The sequence below is a fragment of the Excalfactoria chinensis genome, chromosome 4 (assembly GCF_039878825.1).
Source record: "Excalfactoria chinensis isolate bCotChi1 chromosome 4, bCotChi1.hap2, whole genome shotgun sequence".
Taxonomy (NCBI): Eukaryota; Metazoa; Chordata; class Aves; order Galliformes; family Phasianidae; genus Excalfactoria; species Excalfactoria chinensis.
In genome coordinates, this window is record NC_092828.1 from 39,562,094 (window position 1) to 39,581,299 (window position 19,206).

At 41.1% G+C, this 19,206-nt stretch overlaps 2 protein-coding genes across 7 annotated transcripts in view; one reads left to right on the forward strand and one right to left on the reverse strand.

Annotated features, from left to right (window-relative positions):
* Window positions 1-767: 767 nt before the first annotated feature.
* On the forward strand, window positions 768-6,244 carry JCHAIN (joining chain of multimeric IgA and IgM). The gene is made up of 4 exons (XM_072335097.1): window positions 768-956; window positions 3,587-3,722; window positions 4,637-4,717; window positions 5,206-6,244. Exons 1-4 carry the CDS (start codon window positions 896-898, stop codon window positions 5,405-5,407), a joined length of 480 nt encoding a protein of 159 aa, XP_072191198.1. The 5' UTR covers window positions 768-895; the 3' UTR covers window positions 5,408-6,244.
* A 425-nt stretch (window positions 6,245-6,669) lies between these two features.
* The window catches only part of LOC140251384 (uncharacterized), a 47,344-nt gene continuing 34,807 nt past the window's right edge, over window positions 6,670-19,206 (reverse strand). The window contains exons 1-10 of one of the 6 annotated variants that reach the window (XM_072335096.1): window positions 18,739-18,825; window positions 17,262-17,367; window positions 16,574-16,687; window positions 15,623-15,756; window positions 13,953-14,199; window positions 12,494-12,642; window positions 11,439-11,586; window positions 10,262-10,465; window positions 8,134-8,211; window positions 7,423-7,871 (exon numbers count right to left, since the gene is read on the reverse strand). In XM_072335096.1, coding sequence (XP_072191197.1) covers window positions 7,797-7,871; window positions 8,134-8,211; window positions 10,262-10,465; window positions 11,439-11,586; window positions 12,494-12,642; window positions 13,953-14,189 — 891 coding nt within the window. In that variant the 5' untranslated portion in view covers window positions 14,190-14,199; window positions 15,623-15,756; window positions 16,574-16,687; window positions 17,262-17,367; window positions 18,739-18,825 and the 3' untranslated portion in view covers window positions 7,423-7,796. Of the gene's footprint in view, window positions 7,872-8,133; window positions 8,212-10,261; window positions 10,466-11,438; window positions 11,590-12,493; window positions 12,643-13,952; window positions 14,200-15,622; window positions 15,757-16,573; window positions 16,688-16,718; window positions 16,749-17,261; window positions 17,368-18,738; window positions 18,826-19,206 lie in introns of those variants that run through there. The other 5 variants (XM_072335091.1, XM_072335092.1, XM_072335094.1 and 2 more) reach the window with 5 other exon arrangements.

The following is a 19,206-nucleotide window of genomic DNA, read 5'->3' on the forward strand; positions in this document are numbered from 1 at the left end:
AGGCCTGTTAGCTTCATACCTCGATCTGCCACCCTTCTGCCTAAAATAAAATAACAAGTAATGAGATTTTATTCCATTGTAAGTGCCTGAAGGTCCCTTGTAAAAGGTGCTATTAAAGGCTGAGCTCCCCTAACAAAGCAGTCTTTTCTGCACAGTGTATATGCATATACTATAGAAACAGCCCCAGTCTGCTTAACACATGTCAGGGAATTGAAAATGTCCCTTCTCTGTGTAACAGCTGCCTGGGACCTTATGCAGAGCCTTCTGTCCTTGAAGCAGTAGGCAGAGCATGGGAGGAAGAGCCCAGCTTTGCCCCTGCCATGCTGTTGCTTGACTTCTTTTACCCCTCCCACCTCTCATCTTGTCTGCTTTGACTGAAAGCCTTGGTCAGGCTCTTAAAATATGTTGCACAGCATCTGGTGGAAACAGGATTCTGATCTTGAAGCCGAGTGTGTCAAACTATCCCTGCAACAACCAAAGTCTGATTTCTCAAAAGCAGAGAGCAAGAATTGTCACTTCTTGGCTCTCCGGACACTTTCTTAACTCGCACTCCTCCACTTCAGGTGGGAGAGTGCCAGTGACAGTGGTAGCAAATTGGCCCCTAAAGACAAGGGTAGTTTTTTTCCCTCATTGGTACTCAAAAACGCTGCGTGTTGGTGGTTAATAGAATAAATGATAGTGTGATAGTGCCGGCCCCTACCCCCCATTCACCTTTGAAAGACAGAGGTCTCTGTATGAAACATGACTGGTTTCAGTCCCTAGCCACATTTTCCAGTGTCAAAGCTAGCCAGCTGTGCTGCTTATTTTAGGAAACAAATAGCCGTATCATTTGCACACAGCCTTATAGGCAGACTCATGCTCTCCACTCACATTCTTCAAAAGGAGTGAAGGCGAGATGAAGAGCTCTTTGCCGTGGGTGGCTTTGGCCGTCTCCCTGGGGTTCGTCCTTGTGGCAGGTAGGTGAGAAATAAAAACTATGGAGAACTGAGCTGAAAGGGTCAGGGATGTGCACTGTATGAGTGGCTTTTAATAATTTGGACAGTAAAAAAATCAAACTGTAATGCCTGCTCAACACGTTTTGCTCTAGTGGTGCTTAGACATCTCTGTCTGCCTGCACCACAGAGCAGTTTGATTCTAATTCCTGTCCTGAACCTAAGTTTGCAGCTAGTCAGCGCTCTTAATCTTTTATAATTAGCCATTCTTAATCATGTTTCTGAGTAACAAACCAGAGAGATGCATGCTTGTTTTAATGCAATGCTAGGAAGCTCGCAAGACTTACCTGCCAGGTTTTATAGCTTCTAAAATCTGCTTGGTATTCCCATCACATGGCTGTGGCCAACTCATTTCTGACTGAAGTCATCTTCATTTACACAGTTGATCTGTTTTACTCCAGCAGCATGCCTACATCCCGCCCAGCTTTTGGAAGAGGGTAACTTACTGCAATCCAGGCAGGTCCTTGAGAAGCCCTGCTTCCTATGACACATGTTATAACTGCATGGCAGTGAAATATTAATAATACACAGCCACAGCAGCAACAATTGTACTACTTAGATTATTTTTTTGCCTGAGCCTCTCTGTGCTTTAACTAAGCAGCCACTTCCACGTGCAGCACTTTGAGCAGATTTTTAGAATTAATTTGCTTTTTCCAAATGCAGCTGCTAGGTTTTGTTGAGCTTCATTCCAAAAAGTCATGCAGGACATTCCAAAAGGTCAGAGGTTTTATCAAAATCTTTGCGTAAGTATTTATGAGGGAGGAAGTATCAGACTGCAGTGAGCCATGCGCTAGAAGATCCAGCCTGCAAACATTTAGGAAGGCATTAGGAATTTCTGCATTTAACTGTCTTTTTGCCAAACGAATTTGACTGGGCAATTCATGGAATCATTGCTCATAAACCCAAAGGAATATTATTTGCAGCTTTATAATTTTACTTTAAAAATATGGAGCACCATTAACTTTTATGGTTACTGGAGCTAGTGTTAATACTGAAGGAAAGAAATCCAGTGCAATGTTTTTAGAGTACAGCCTAAAAAAAAATCTTTGTATAATTATAAAAATACATTTGTTAATAGCATTTTATGAGTGAGATGAATCAAACCATGCTCCCAAAACAACTCCCAAAGCCAACAGGATCTGACAAATATTGGCCTTAGATTAAGATCTCAGAAGAATTGTACAGCATGTTGTGTAGTGTCAGACGCCTGAAGATCAATGTGAAGAACAAGAAGCTAGAGACTTTCTATAAGGAAAAAGAAAGACCAAGACACAATGAATCAAAAAGTAAAAAGACCCCCTCGTACTTCAGAGGGAAGCATTCCAGTTGAATGATGAGTTGGCAAAGAGGAAACATACAAAGCAGGAGAGAATGGAAGAAGGTGTACAAAGCCAGATAGCTACCATTAAATAGTGAATAATCATCATATCATTAATTTCTCCCTTAGCGGTGGCACAGTGCAACCAGAGTTGAGCTTGGACTTAACGTTCTGCATGCCTTGCAATTGGTATTTGTAGAGATGGCCAATTGTGTTAGGGGCAAGAAAGACAAATGCTAAAAGCCAGCCTTTTCTGCAAAAGGACCAAACAGACACTTGCTGCACAGGGACAAAGAAAATCCTGAGAGCAGTAGCAGATACAGAGGGATGTGAAAATGACCATCTAAGAAGGGTGTGACTGCACGCACATATAAAAGCAAGGCTGTTTTATTTTTTTAATAAGTGAAGATATCAGAGGCTGCTGGGGAAAAACAGATAGGAGAAAAGTTATTTCAAACCCTTTTGCCTGCTTGTTGAGGAAGAAGGCATTGCATGCCAGCAGGAACAGTCATAAAGCCTCTGGGTGACAGATGGGAAGTTTCACCATGTTGCTTTGACTGAGTTTCATATTGAATAAAATGCTAAAAGTACAGGAAACAAACATACCTGAGCTGGCTCTTCTCTATCTGAGTCAACTCCACAGCTGCCAAATGCAACTTTATTAGAAACTGAAGATCAGAAAGTCAGGACTGGAGTTTTCTGTGTAAACCACCATGCTATAATGGCTACTTGTCTTCCAAGGCCACTTTGTCAGGCTGCCTTCCTGATGCCTCCTCTGGGAGTTTTTGGCATTGGCTCCCACAGGGACATGGAGCACAATACAACAATGAATTAAAACTGACATATGCTGTGATGGCACAGTCACAGATGCTTAGAGAGTCCAAATCCCATCTGGGGTCTTGACAACTAAAACAGACTGGTACATGAAACTGAAACTGGGTAACCTTCCAGCAGAAGCAATTGTGAAAACGGAACTTTGGCTTCGTACAGCTGGAGGTGCACGTTTCATGAGAGATACCTTTTGCTTTGCCTCCCTTGTCAGAAAAGCAGTGGTCAGCTTTCCTGTTCCCTCCCTGGCACTCCCATCCCTACTACACATAGAAGCAGACTGTTGGCTGAACAGAGAACTAAACTCATTTTTGTCAACAGGCTTTTTGTTGTGACCTCAACTTGACACAGTAAAAATCCTACAATGGGGCACCTCTGAGGCCCTCATCATTTTGCTTTCTGCCAGAGTTGCAAAGTTTTCCTGTGATTGCATATCCTGTGCTTACAGGTTATCAATGGGATGATGATGGTGAGGAGCGTGTGCTGGTTAATAACAAGTGTAAGTGTGTAACAGTGACCTCAAGGTTCGTCCCCTCCAAAGACAATCCTGAGGAAGAAGTCCTGGAGAGAAACATACGTATCATGTAAGTGGCAGACAAGTCTCACATGGGGATGGCGAGCAGGAGAACATGCATTGCAGGAGTTTTCTTTTGTCTGCATTTTTTCAGATGCCTCATAGTTTTTCCCCATGCACCTCTTACTATGCTATCCTGTAGTAACTCCTTTTGCTCCCATTTGAGGCCTAATCATCTCTCATGCAACTATGTGGAGTTTGTCCTTTCAGGTGCAAGAAGGATCTCAGTGTTTTAAGGAGTCCAGTAGCAGCTTCACAAAATAATCTGTGGGTATAGGATAATATTTATACAGTTCACCTAATCTGAAATAAAATTGGGTCAGTGACACTGAAATTTCATTTTCAGACTTGATGTGTGTTAACATGCCTGTAATTTTGTAGCCTGGAAAAACTAGTTAATGACAAAACTACTAGGAGGAAAGGTCAGTCCTACGAGGCAGATCTCAGACCAGGAGTAAGACTTTGTCCTCTTCATTCACAGAAACCTGAGAGAGGCATCTCTCTTGGAAATGTGGACAATTGAGGTTCAGACCTGCAGGAGTCCTAGTAGAACTCACAGCAGGAGAAATAATAATTAAATACCACTGTGAAAGTCTTGAAAGTCTCACAGGACTCTGCCAGCTCAGACTTTAAGAAAGTAAAATAGGCACTGACACTTTGAAAGCATCATTAGTGAAAGGAAGCGCTTTCAGAAATTGCTGCATTACTCTTAGGAAGAGCATAACAGCCTTTCTAAAGCTGCTCAGAAACCAGGTAAAAAACAACATCTTGCCTTCAGGGGCACAGAAAGGCCAAGACTACTTTCTGGAGAAGAATCAGAAAGGAAATAACCCAAACAAGATGAGAGCTGAGAAATCATCAAAGCAGAGCAGTCCCCTGTATAACAAGTAGTTTTCACTTTTCATTCTCTTCCTTCCATTCCAGTGTTCCACTCAAGAGCCGTCAGAACATCTCTGATCCCACATCCCCACTCAGAACCACTTTTGTCTACCGCATGACTGAACTGTAAGTAGTTCTCTTCACTAAATTAATTTCCTAACACTCACCCTGTCCTGCGTCACTGCACACAGTGGCTCACAAACATCTTGAAGAACAGTTGATAATATCAAGGTGCATCATAGAAGGAAGTTTTCCTTTTAAAGTCTTGTTTGTGTGTTCCATTGCAAGCCAAGAAACTGTTACATCTATGATTAATTTACATTAAAAGTGTTGCATTTGCAGGCAAAGTTTCATGCTGACCCTTTTTATTCTTGAATATCTTAAATATTGATAAATTACACTGTCTGTCTTTAAACCTCCCTTCTAGGGGCCAGTTTGGTGAATTGCAGTTTGACACACAGTGCATCTGGCTGGGAGTTGTTACACAGAACGCATGGCTTGGAAAGCCACAGTACCCCGCTAACCACAGCTGTCAGATTAGAGAGAAACACTACAGTTTTGAAAGAGGTGCCTTACTTACTCTGATTAATACTTCTATTCCTTATCTCTTCCAGCTGCAAAAAATGTGATCCCATAGAAATTGAACTGGGAGGTGAGACATACCAGGCCCAGCAGAGCTCCTCCTGCAACGAGCCAGAAACCTGCTACACCTACGACAGGGACAAGTGCTACACCACAACCTTCCCTTTTGTCTACCATGGGGAAACAAAGCAAGTTCAAGCAGCACTGACACCAACATCCTGCTATGCCGATTAGCTCAATCCACTGCTAACCTAACACCTTGTGGCACTCTGTTTTCCTATCACCAGCCCACGTACAGCTCTGTAGTACCTGGATGACAGCGTACAAAATATCAGCTCCCAGAATAATGCAAGCTTGCTTCATGTCATTTTTCAGTATCAAGAGTATCATCCCTAAGAGTTACTTGCTGGTTGTCAGATTCTCTTCTCTTATCCTTGTCCTGATATGAGCAGATGCAACATCATTATATGTCTTAGACTTTATCATCAGATAGATAGACCAGACCCTCATGCAGCTATAAATCACTAATTCCTCTGAAATCAAGGGACCAACACTAGTTAAAAACAACAACAGAGAATCTTTTTTGACCATCTTCCATCAGTCAGAGTAAGGCTGCCTTGGACATCAGCAGAAATGTCCATCTATTTCAATTGCTTCCTGAACAATCTAATGCAAACCTTTGCGCAACCATTACACAAGACACTTTAATTTAGAATAATTTCTGTCATTACTAAAATCTATTGTACAATCATATTTGAGAGAAAATAGAGATATGAGACTGAATCTCAGCTTTTTTTTTTTTAACTTTTTTTTTGTAATTGAGCGTTCTATATCCTCCTAGTGCTATGGCTATTGTAAGCTTACAGTCCTCACTTAGATATAGAAAGTAGGTGCCAAGATCCCAGCTCTTTCAGAAGTAGTAAACTATATATATATATACGGTGTATATATATATATTCAATTCCCACACTTACTCACTGATAGCATGTTCTCAGTTCAATTGAGGTTGAACACAAGCTGGTTTGATTTTGTTCCTTGTTTTGCACTTAGAGCTGAAAGAAAAAAGAAGAATCCTATGAAGCTGCCTCAATTGCAAGAGCAGGGGCCCCAGTAAAGAGATTCATTCCCTTTTCTACAACTGTCTTTTTTTTTCTGTTCATGTAAGAAACTTCCACAAAATAAAGGAGCTGATTCAGTATTGTCCATAATATTTTCAAATGCATTATATCTGGTATTGTCCATAGACATAATGTATGTGAGTGCATAAGTTGTCCAGTGTTGTATTTGGGACGGTTAATGTGTTGGTTAATGTCCTCATTGTTGGCAGAAGTTGATCGCAAAGGCTTGGGCTGTTCTGAAATGGCCTTACCTGGCCTCACACATTATTGAAATGACAATGAAACAGCAAATATATATATGTAATAATAGTTTTAGCTTTGTTAATTCAACACTTAATAAACTTCTTTCTGCAGCAGTCTATTATGTTCCTGTGGTGTTCATAAGTAAAAAAACAAGTCTATATTATTGCCTACTTCGCAAGAAGCTCTCCCTCAGCAACTGCTTCGCTTTCAGATGAAGGCTTCTGAAATACTGAGAATGAAATATTACAATGCACTTGCAGAACCTCTGACAGATAGAGGTTGGACTGATTTATTATTCTAGGATCAGCTCTGCTAATAGCGCAGCTTCAAGGCACCCTGATTCTGTGCAGGACTGGAATTTAGAAACCCAAGTAACACCTAAAATGCTTCTCAACATAATGATCTGTGGTTAAGAATTCCCCCATGCTATGGAAAAATCTACCTTTTGGGTAGATTTATGCTGGGGGCTCCTCAATTTGTATGGAAGATAGCTTTCCTAAAGATAAGGTAATCTTATAGAGACCACTTAACACTCTGCCACCAAGTTCAGCTCCAGGCCTTGCTACAGACTGCCTGCAAGCAACTGTGTTGGGTACAGCTTGGGCTCAGATACAGCAACAGTCACAGCCGAGTGAGTGAATGGGTAAATGGAGGCTCCTGTTTAACTGTTGCCTGCAGATGAGCAGGCACCAGCTGAAGCCTCAGCTGCTAGAGCTCTGAGCCCCTAAGTTTCATCTGATCTATGAAGTGCCACACACGCAACAGAAAGCCTGTGGTATGAAACCTCTCTCATAGGTATCCACCCATCAAGCAACTCAGCTTGTACACCCAGCGCTGCAAAATCATTTAAAATATGAAACAGCTAATAAAATGAACAGATGCCAACACCTTCTCCTTTGTAGAACTTTGTTCATCTCTAAAATGGGGCTAAACATACAATTCATTCTCAAAGGGATGCTGGTAATATAGATTGAAGCAGTAAGTACAGTGTGAATGCTTAAAAAGTAGTAAGTTGACTGTAGTATGTTAGAGTACACAAGGTATCAAGTGCCTTTCAGACAGCCTAAGAATTGCAATTGGTGATCCAAGACTGATTTTCAAACTACTCATCTACATCAGGAATAAAAAATAATAATCAAAACTATCTTTATGCTCTAATGTAAGAGCATTTAAGGACCAGCTCAGCTGCTGGCTTCTGTTCATCTAAAGAGAATTTAGAAATCTGTGTTAGCAGTAGCGGAAGAAGCTTATCTCTTTGGACATCACTTCTTAAAAGCTTGGAAAATCTTCTCTTGAGCTCCATTACCATTTCTCCCAGCCAGCATTTTCAGGAGGAACTGAAAGAAAAAAGGTTAAGCGTGTGATTAACAGACTCAAATAACAGATAATAGAGAACAATTGAAGAAAAAGGCAAAAACAATATCAAAAGGGTCATCCAGCCCCTCCATAACCTCCAGCACACAGGAGGAGAAGGGAACCAGGGCTCCCAGATCCAGGTAACTTTACAGCCAAGACCTTGGGATGACACAGCATTAGCCACAAGCACAATGAAATGGAGGCAGGGACAGTGAACACCCTTAGCAGATTCTCTTGACTCACCTGAGGCTTTCGGTAGCCCTTTCTTTCCAGGAACTCCTTAAAGGCCTGTGTACTGTACAGCTGTGCATCTTCTATCTCCTAAATTTCCAGAGTGGATAAAAAAAAACAAAACAACCATTTAAAGTTCATTTTATGTACAGGTTCCAAATGCCTAAATAAACTACATGGTGTGTATCTGTCCAGATGTTATCTACCAATATTTTAACTGCAAACAGCTTTCTAATTCCAATCTGATTTGTTCTTTTGAAAAATATGAGGTTGCTTCATGAAGTTTTTGTAAATAATAACTTACAGCCCTGTAAATTTGGTACCCCATGCTAGACAAAGTCACTTCCCCCATCATTTTCTGCTTAAGGAAGGAAGGATCACTACTGTGAAAGTAAGCACACCTCCCATCAGCAGTATGTGGTGTAATTCCATGGGGAGGTGACGAGATTAGCTGGACTTCCATTCAGCCATGAACTTGGCTTCTGTTTTTAGGCATAATTAACAGAACCACGACCTTTCTCTTGATGTGCTCCTGCACGCAGTTATTGCCAGGCACCCACTGAGCGAAAGTTTCTCCTTTGTTTTATCTGCAGCCCCTTGCATGGTTTTCGCCTTGTGCAACTGAGCTTTACCTTTGGAAGGAGTGACCCCTACAGCACGAACAACATCCCGCTCCCCTTTTGTGCACAAGCGCAAGCATGGAGATGAAGTATTTTTATAAAGAATAAACCTACACCTAAGATAAACCCAGCAGTTGAAAAATAAGCCTGCCTGTTCCTTCAACTCTGACTAACACATAAAAATACTGAAGTATAATGCTAGCAACCCTTTGTTTCTCATCACTCCTTAAAGTAATAATTTGGGTAGGCACAGTATCACAGCTGAATCCAGCTGCTTTCTAAAGGTAGTTATTTTAGTACCACAAAACAAAGATTAAAACACCCTAAAATGTTCTAAAATACTAATTGCTGGCTTTCAGCACGTGAGTGCTTTTTGGCCACATACAGTATTAAGTACATTAGAAGAACTAGACTTTTCATCAACTAAATCTTGATTTGTAATCATTTGCCTTCTACAGCTACTGCCCATATAGGTGCCATGAAATCACAGTCTAACCACATTGAATGAGCCTTTCTGAACCACGGTTATCTCTGCTTGGATAACACAGTCAGTTCTATGTTTGTTTGTGGCTGTCAGGCACAATACAGTACAGAGATACAGACAATCATAACAGAAGCTCTTCCATGGCTGTATCATAAAAGAATAATGTTAGTTTTACACTCGTGGTACCTTTTCACTCAAATGGTGCTTGGCATTGTATTTTTTCCCCTTTTCCCCACAGAGGCAAACAAACTGCTACTGTGTGTCACTAGCCTCAAGTCATCTGAGCACCAGTTGTTTATTTAAATGGCTCATTGCATGGAAAACCTGGGAAGGAGGTCTGTGAGGCTTATACTTTGGGAGTCAGAGGCTGAATGAATGAATTCCTGGGCTGCAAGGTTAGACAAATACTAGTGTTCAGATTAACACAAAACTGGCCTAACTTTGACACTTAGCAGATCTTTTCCTTAAGATCCTCCTCACGTTTTTACCTCAGCTGCTTATGGTCTATTTCTAGGTATGCAGTGATTAAAAGAAAGCACAGGGAAAAAAAAAAAATGCAGTTAACAGGAAAATGGGGACTTTCTAGTCATTGCCTGATGCTTCAGTGTCCTCCAGTTGTTTCCACCTTCACCACTCTCCCTGCACTGCCACATCAGTAACACCCAACAACCTGCTTTTGAGGTATGTCAGACATGATGTACCAGACTTAATCCAAATCTCATACAACACTGATCCCTGTTTTCCATTGATTTCACTGGCTTTGGGTACAAGCAAAACTGCTGAGAATTCTCTATAGTTTGACCAGCAAAAAGACTGTATAGTTATACTTTAAATAGTACTCTTAGGTCTTACTCTATTTTATTGCTCTGCTGCATGTAAAACATAACCCTTATTAAAGAGTTCTTTTTTATGCACAGTTTCCCTAAGATAAGCATATAGAAAAGTTTGAGTGCTTCCAGAAGACTAGCCTCCTTTCTCAGCCAGATGTCATCCAGACCACATAGACTACTGAAAATATTAATGTGGGTTCCTTTACCTTAACCTGGCATGGCAGGCACCCTAGTTGATGAGAACATCTGACAGCAGTCTTGGGAGGTGAAGCCTCTTGGCTTTTTGACTGCTCTGGTTGCACATGGAGTTTCACTGCACGGAAAGGTACAGGAAAGGTGGCCTCCCTTTCACAGCTGGTGCTGAGCAAACTCCTGAGTGCATCTTCATCAATATTCCAGTTCCCTCCTCCCTTGGAGAACAACATAATGAAAATCTCAAAGCAGGAAAAAAAAAACAATAAGATCTTACTACTTTTTTCTTCTACATACTTCCTTCCTCAAACCTCAACTTATAGTATAACTAAACACTGGTCAGATGCTTGTATTTGCACCACAGTGATGATAGTAGAACATCCCAAATTGGAAGGGGCCCATAAGACTCATAGAGCCCAGGCCCTGGCTCCACACAGGAGCACCCAAAAGTCAGACTATATGTCTGAGAGCGTGGTCCAGATGCTCCTTGAGCTCCAGCAGCTTGTGACCATGACCACAGCCCTGGCACTGGAACAGGCTCCTCAGACTATGCTCTGGTGAAGAATCTTTTCCTGATATCCAACCAGAACTCCCCTTAAGCAGCTTCATGCTGTTTCTTTGAGTCCTGTCACTGTTGGCAGAGGCCAGCACTCACCCCTGTGAGGAAGCTGTAGGTCCCTCAGTCTCCCCTTCTCTGTGAAGAATAAACCAGGGGACCTCAGCCATTTCTCATACATTCTCCCTCGAGCTTTCACCATCTTTGTAGCCCTGCTTTGGACACTCTCTAGTAGTTTTATGTTCTTTTTGTATTATGTCACCCAAAAACGCATACAGTGCTCAACATAAAGCCACACTGGAACAGTGTCAGTGTTAATAAATAAAGTACACATTTCAGATAAATGGGAATTGCTCCCAGGTGAGGCAGTAAAATAGCAACTTGAACACAGGTGGATTCCCTGGAAAACCTTTCTGAAGCAAGTTTGCTCTGCAGTGATTTTGTATGATGATATTTACTTCCTTTACATTTCAATGGGCTGAGCCCTCTCAGTCACAACACAGAGCTGTTTCTGACTTTGGCTACTGGATTCATGTACCCAAAGATACTTCTCAGACCTAGAGACATTTGTCCTAAACAAAGTAATTAGGTTTCTAAAATGAAAGAACAAAGAATGGCAACTTTATTTTACTTACCAAGGACATAACCCAATCGCAAAAACGCTTGGTTACTTGCTTTATGTATTTGTCAAGTGGAGCTGGGTTACCCTGCATGGCCTCTTTTTCTCTTGCTGCTACCTTCTTGGAAAGGGAAGTACCTGCTTTTTTGCCTCGAGATTCCTTGCTGCTGCAAGTTTTAAAGTAATAAAATGTGAAACATCCTTTAATTAGCAACAAAAGGAATGACTACTCAGTCACTAGACAGCAACCATATGTCTTTGAATTAAAGATGGTGCAGTTTAGCACCAGACACTGCGTGATTTTTGCCAGGAATAGTCAGAGCTATTTGAATTAGTTGTAAATATCATCTTCATAAATATTAGGGTCACACCTGCTAGATCTAGCAAGACAATCAATGTTTGGATGAGGAACCTGGGAAATAGCCTGCCATTTTTGAAACAGAAAGCTCTTAAAAGTGAAGGCTTAGATATATACATTGGTCATCATTATGCCTTTTGTCTTTTGGAAAACCTGGGAAGGAGAGAAGTGAGGCTTATTCTCTGAGAGTCAGAGTATAAATAAGTGATTAATTGCTGAAAGGGCCTAGGGATAAAATGTGATTACATTTTGCCTAGGCTGATTCAGATTGCGAAAAATAAACAGCAGCAGGAAACTGACTCCTTATGGCTTTGTATCACCCAGAAGTAATCATGACTTCTTTCTGAACAGGTTGTGAGATACCAATTAATTTATCATTGGCATCACTAAGGAAGTCAAAGGAACATATCTTAACAAAAATCACCCCCATGACAGATTTGGGGTAAAAGGGCTGAAGAGGTAAAATTTTAGAAGATGCTTGTAGGAACACCAAGCCTTAGGCAACGATATAGACAGCAAACTAATTAATTAAATCAACACAAGCTGAGAGGGCTCAGTGTACCCAGTTCGGCTTTGTATCATTCAAATTGTAAGTGAGCCTGCCCACAGGAACCCAAATTTCTTCTTTCCGCACACCTCACCTCAGGTGAGATCATTTAAGGATCATTAAAGGAGCCATTTGTAATGCTCACCGCATCTCTTCCTGTACTCACCCTACTAGTATCTTGTAACTTGTTACTTTTATTTTCTTGTCCTCCATATGATCCTGTACTTCCTGAAGACTTTGATTCTCCTGTTCATAGTCAACCTTACTCTTAAATAAGATTCTGGGACTGAAGATATCAGTAACCTCTTTGAAGAGCTGTAAGCCAAAGGAAAAAGAAAGCATCTGTTCAAAAATACTTTATGGAATGAATTCCTTTTAGAAGCTGCACGAAGGACTGTGCAACATGCAAATCTCTTTAATTATGCTAATGGTTAAGGCTGTTCATAGGTCAGAAACTTCAAGTTATAGACCTCTTCCCTAAATCTCTAAAGCGTTAATTGCAACTCAGGCTGCTTGCCAGATCTCAGAGTAATGCTCAATTTCCAGTCTCTGTAATCTTCTATGGCAATCTGATGTACTACAAATGAGCTTTTATTTCAGTTGCTTTTAAGTTTTCTTTTCCTCAGTACAACTGCTTATTACATAACCCCATTGCTCCAGTGAGAGCAGCTTGGGCACAGGGAGTGCTCTGCTGTTGCCTAATCTTAGAGAATAGAGACCTGACTCCCTGTTCTGAACTCAATTAACCAACCTTTCATCATCTTAGTACATCCAAACCCTAGGGCAGCATAACCCCCCGGGGCTGTCTAATTAGCAATATGGACTGAGATGCTTCAAACCCAGGGGTCCCCTTCTATTACTGTATGAAGTCCACCATTTCCAAAACAGTCTTCTCTCTCTCCCCTGCTCCTTTTGTGAAATACAGGTGGTAAAAACAAAACAGCTTTGTCACTGTAGTTGGCTACAGACCTCTGTCTGCAACATTCAAGTAACCAAATTGTGGAAATTCAGATATGGAATAGAACTATCTGCCGACTTTTGTTTGCATGAAGCAAATTTGAAGAACCAGTCTGGGAAGAGGCTTCTGTAAAAAGGCTGAAAAAAAGGTGAAGTAGTAAGATTATATCCTGCTACTGTGGGCATGGTCTTAACTTTTCAATTTTGCTTCCTGCCCTATCACGTTGATTTGTTTCAGGGGCTGGTGATGTATTAACACATAACATTCTGCAATCTAACTGTGATAGCACAGTCAAATTTCTCAGCCTCTTCATAATTATGTCCTGCAAATCACTTGCTGACAATCTGGTCCTATGGTCTAACTCTAAGAAACCTTTAATATCTCTTGCTTCACTTTTATTTTGGAAAGAAGCAAAGGGCAGTGCTTTGTAGCATTAATCGAAAATAGCTGCATGCCAGATTAGCTTCTTGTTTAAACATATTCTTTAGAAAGTTGAATTGGGATTACAAAAAAAAAAAAAAAAAAAAAAAAATCACTGCCTTTGTGGAGTGACTTTTTTTTCCAAACATGAATTGAGCACTGCAGGATGCTGATTCAGACAGCGCTCTATGCACACAATATAACCCCTCCTGCTTTGCTGCTGAGGAGTGAGCTGGGAAAGACAGACCTGTATTTTGCTGGGCTTCTTGCTTTTGTTCCATGGAGCTGTGTGTGAAGACTTTACTGCGCTGCTTTTCAGGATAACTGAGACAGGTCGCTTTTTACCATACACAATCATGTTTTCAAATGAAGGAGGAAAGCCATCCCTGAAGTCATCTAGGCCTTTTCTCAGGAATATCCAGCGCTGGCCATTAAGTGACTCTGAGGGCTGCAGTCTGCTTTTGCCAAAGCTGTTATATGGCATTTTTGCCTTTCTGTAAGCAAATTGAATAGAGCAGAACTTAAATACCGGATTCTAGTGAAAAAGACCACAACACATTTAAAATAAAAATAGATATTCAACTGAAAGCATGTTTATCCATGCTAGCCAGTATTTTGCTACTATTTTGCTAAAGAGAAAAGCTTATAAAACATTGACTTACTCCGCACAAATGAACAACTGCTAAACACCAGAACTGTCCACTCACAGGAATTCCTGGCACTTCAAAAATTCATAAGTAAAAATAAAAATCTGAAGTTATCAAGCTGTTTCAGCACTCATTGTATACGTATCTGCTGCTTCAACAACATCAAAATACTGTAAAGCTTAGTTTTGACTTTTCCCACTATTACAATGTAAGTTCTATTATGCCATGTATGTAGTCAAAATCACAGCCTATATAGGTTTTGATAAAACTGTTAAATTCAGACAGGATCCAAGCCAGCACTTTCTGACAGCAGACTCTTCCATCAAGCATTCATAGCTAAGTGTCCAGCCAAGATCGCCCCCATTCTTCTCAACAGCCTTACTTCAGCTGACAATATCTTCTCCAGCCTTCATTCACTGCACATACAGTATTTCATTTGTGGCTTACTGAATGTCTTCAGCAAAATAGCTTCATCCATTTCAAAGAGGTAGATGTTGGTAGCTGAGCCAATCTTTATTTCTTTATTCTCAAGAGCTTGCAGATGCAGTGTTCAGTTTGCATTTTCCAAGCAGAAGAAGCGAGGGGGAGGGAGGGTGCAGGAAGGCAGCTCTGGCAGCCCTTAACAGCCAGGCTGGAATAGGAGACCCTGTTTACTGCAGTGGGCATAAGCTGCACTGTCAGTTAGCAGCAATTCAGATTGCCAGAGGAATTTCACACATACAGTAACGAGGTGATTCAAGTTATAAAACACTTTTTGATCTGCAGGAATTAAATTGCAGGCAATGAAGTATTGACCTGCTATCCTCATCAGAAAACACTGTCTACTCTGTGGCTATGTAGAAAAACCTGCTTTCAAGCGAGTAGGATGAAAAAAAGACAAGCATTACTAAACCTCAGCATTCTGCACTTAGCAGGTACTGGCATCTGTGCAGATCCTCACCCTAGTTTGTTCTTGGCTTCAGTTCCTCTTTGGATGCTAGAAAAGCTTTTTTAAATTTCCAGCCAAATCATTTGGTAGCTGGGAAATATGTCTGTCTAAAACAAATGTTGAGATGCTGCTACAAAGCCAGGCACGAGCTGATTAGGATTCCCCCAGTGATACAAAGTCAGGTCCAGACATTTTCCAGCTACACAGTACACAAATAGTTTTTCACAGATGTTCCAGATCAGAGTGCTAAGAAGAGCCTCCAAATCCCACCAGAGAGATTGCTACCACAGCCACCCTGTAGGAGCAGCTAGGCCAAAGACAGGCAATACACTCCTACTTTACCTTCTTCCTATCCCTTCACAGAGCACTTAGTGATGCAGGCAGTGACTGTGGACAGGACTTGAGGAAAGGTTTTGTTGTCTTTCCACCTGTAGGTGTTGATATCAAAGTACTGACAGACGCTGCAGAGGCTGGATCTGTTGACATATAAAAATGCAAATGGAAGTTAATATTCAGTCCATCCCTGTCAATATTTTCATCTTTGCAGCATCTCCTGAATGGTGCACAGGTTCTGGACAGATAGCACAACCTCTTCAGTCCTTCTGTGAACTCTGTGACTCCTTGTCTATGGGATTCTGAAATACCCCCTCTTCTTATCTCTTATAAGACTTCACATTTGAAAAGCCTTTTACTTGGATTTCTAATTCCAGCTATCTCCCTCAGAGCTTGGAGCAGCTGCTGAATTGGGACACAGACTACACTGGGTTTCTAGGGAAAAAGTATTTTGTTGCCTCAGCCCAGCCTGCCCACATTTTGATGTGCTGTCATAGAATCATAGAATCATAGAATTACTCAGGTTGGAAAAGACCTTGAAGATCATCAAGTCCAACCGCAGCCTAACCAGTAGCCTATCTCTTAAAAAACAACCACAAAACAATACTCTCTCACTCATTCTTGGCTTGCTTTCATGTCCAAGAATGTTTTTCCATGCAGATTTCATGGTTTAAACCATAAATAGTCCTACCAGGTCAGACTGCTCAAGAGGCTTGTGTGACAGTAGCATCTGACAAGCAATTTTAATTATTGTTTTCAGTGCCTTAGTAGTACTGTCCTTGCTTGCTAAAGCAAACAATACCAAACAGCATAAAAGATTTTCTTTGAAGATAATCAGTGTAATTCACTTGTGTTAGCAGTGCCACTAGACAAAGCAACTCCTGAGTGTCTGTAAAAAAAAATGTGTTCTAAGAAGCTACTGTTAAGTACTACAAGAACTGCAAAGAAAGAAGGACATACCTGATATTTACGGATCTATGAAGATATCCTAGGCATCTTATTTTGCAAATATGGCAAACAGAAAGCTACTTCAGCATTGCTCTGCAAGAAAATCTCCAGAAAAATCTTAAAAACCTATGAGAAAATATGCAGAATTGATACTTACTATAGTATTACTTGAGAAAAGGCAGTTTTAAGTCTCTGCTGGCATAGGACTCTGGCTTGTTTCAAGATGGTTGTTGTGGAAACCAGACCCACAACTCTATCTGCCTACAACAAAGGCTTTTTCATAGACATACAGAGAGCTGTGTATCTCTGTGGACTTTGGAGAAAAAAAATTGAAATTACAGCAGAGTCTTATTTAGCCACAATATATATGCTCATTTTTCCAACACCAGCACTTATTCAAGAGCTTATCAAAACTCTTTACTGCTGATTAAACATGACACAATACACTGTTCATTGTGTTCATTAATATAACTCTCCAGGATAAATATAAGAAGTAAACATGGGCTAAGTATGGTGCTATCACATCTCCTGGTGCATTTGAGTAAAGACACAAACTGACAGGTGAATTCTAAAGAAATTACTTTGGACAATTAAGTTACATTGCAGTAACTCTCCTTAGCAGCCTGTGGAATACACTCTGCTAATTCCTGACCACATTCTTATTGCATTGCCTAAACATACTTGCACACTGCATACTCACACAGACTGCATAAGTATCCCAATACCTGTAGACACTGAGTTGATATCCTTGCTGACATCAAAATACATTTGCCCACCACATCAGTGTTGCAGTTTTCCATGCTATCCTAGGCAGTAAGAAAAACGCACTTCAATTCAGCTCAGAGCAGTGTTATGGTGTTACTTTTCTCAGTCACACAGGTCATGCAGTCATACAGTGATCAGACTAGAAGAAAAAGGGAATGATTTCAAGGTAGTCTGCTTTAAGGTGAGCTCTGTTCTACATCTCAATCTGGTGCTAAAACACAAGCACAGAAGCACTCAGTGAAATAAAATATTTCAGTGTCATTTCCACATAAATCTCTGAAGCGGGTATTAAAATTTGTGCCTGCAGCTGACTATCCAGGAGACCAGAACCACATTAACCCCCATGTTAGCAAAGCAGTTATTGATTAGGCACTGATGGATGTTCCGTGGTACTATTCACATAAGCAGCAAGTACAAACGTCAGCAGGACACGTGCAACCTATACTGCAGTTATTGTCATGGAACCATAGAATAATTAAAGTGGGAAAACACTCCTCAGACCATCCAGCCTAAACCCAACCCACCCCCACCACCCCCACTGACACATCCATCACTGCCCTAGCTCCATGTTTCTTGAATACCTTCAGGGACAGTGACTGCACCACCTCCCTGGGCAGCCTGTGCCAATGCACTAACACTCCTTCTGGGAACAAATTTTTCCTGATATCCAACCTGAACCTCCCTTGGTGCAAATTAAATCCATAAGGGACAACATGTTGCCTTATCAGCATGTTGCACATATTCGGTCCCCCACCCCCACCCCAGCATTACATTACAATCTCGGAAACAGCATCATTAGACTAAATGCTATTTCTTTTAAGGCATCTATTACTCTCAAGTTCAGGCCAATATTACTGAGCCAAATGAATATGATTTAAGTAGTAAATAACAAGTAGGTCTCTTTTTGATCAGTGCTAACAATCTGAAAGCTGCTTCTCAGAAGTCACGCTGCTAGCTACCCAAGGGAAGGCAGGTCTATGGTGTCAAGTAATCTTAGCTCACACTACAGATCTAGCATGGAAAATCCCAAGAGTTCACGTGGCTGTGCAGAAGTATTGCTGCTTCTTGTAAACCACACCTCTGGCAGCTGCTAGTGATATTCAGCAGAGACCATGCTGTGGCAGAAATGACAACATTCAATAATGCAGATAAGATACCTGAAAACACTCCACATCTCCACACCTTTACTGCTAATAGTGATGTTACTGACAGATCCAGACCTGCAAACAAGCTCCATGCTGCTCTGGTTTTGAGGGATGTGAGAGGACTTACTGCTGTTTCTACACCTGCATGGCTCATCTTCAGTTTGTGAGCTTGAGCTGATCAAAGAGCTGTTTTATAGTTGGAATAAAACAAGCATATATTTGTAATTACAGGGCAAATAGCCAGAGGGTATCTAAGAAAAGACTCACCAATATTGAGGCTCCCAGTTGAAATGGATTCTCACCAATATTGAGGCTCACCACAAAAACCCCACACAGGAACAACCTCCAGAAAGACATACTCCCTTAGTGGTGATCAGCCCTTCAATGGGATCTAGGAGAGGTGAAGCCATGCTCCACCCCCTCTGGTAGCACAGCTGAATTACCTTCACCTGTGCTCCCGCAGCTGACTCATTGCTTGCCTCAGGTGGCTAATTAGAGGTTCAGGCTGTGATCAACAGTTTCCCTTACAGCTGTGTTTGCACAAACCCAAGCAGCTAAAGACACACTCAGCAGCTTCTACACTGATGTGTACAGGGTAACAAAGGAAACACATTTGCTTACAAGGCAGTCTTTGACATGTGAAATGCAACTGCCTTGCAAAGAACAGGTTAATGCTGCAGTCACTTAAATTCATGACTTTTAATCTCTTATAATGTTTCTATGAACTTTGGAGAA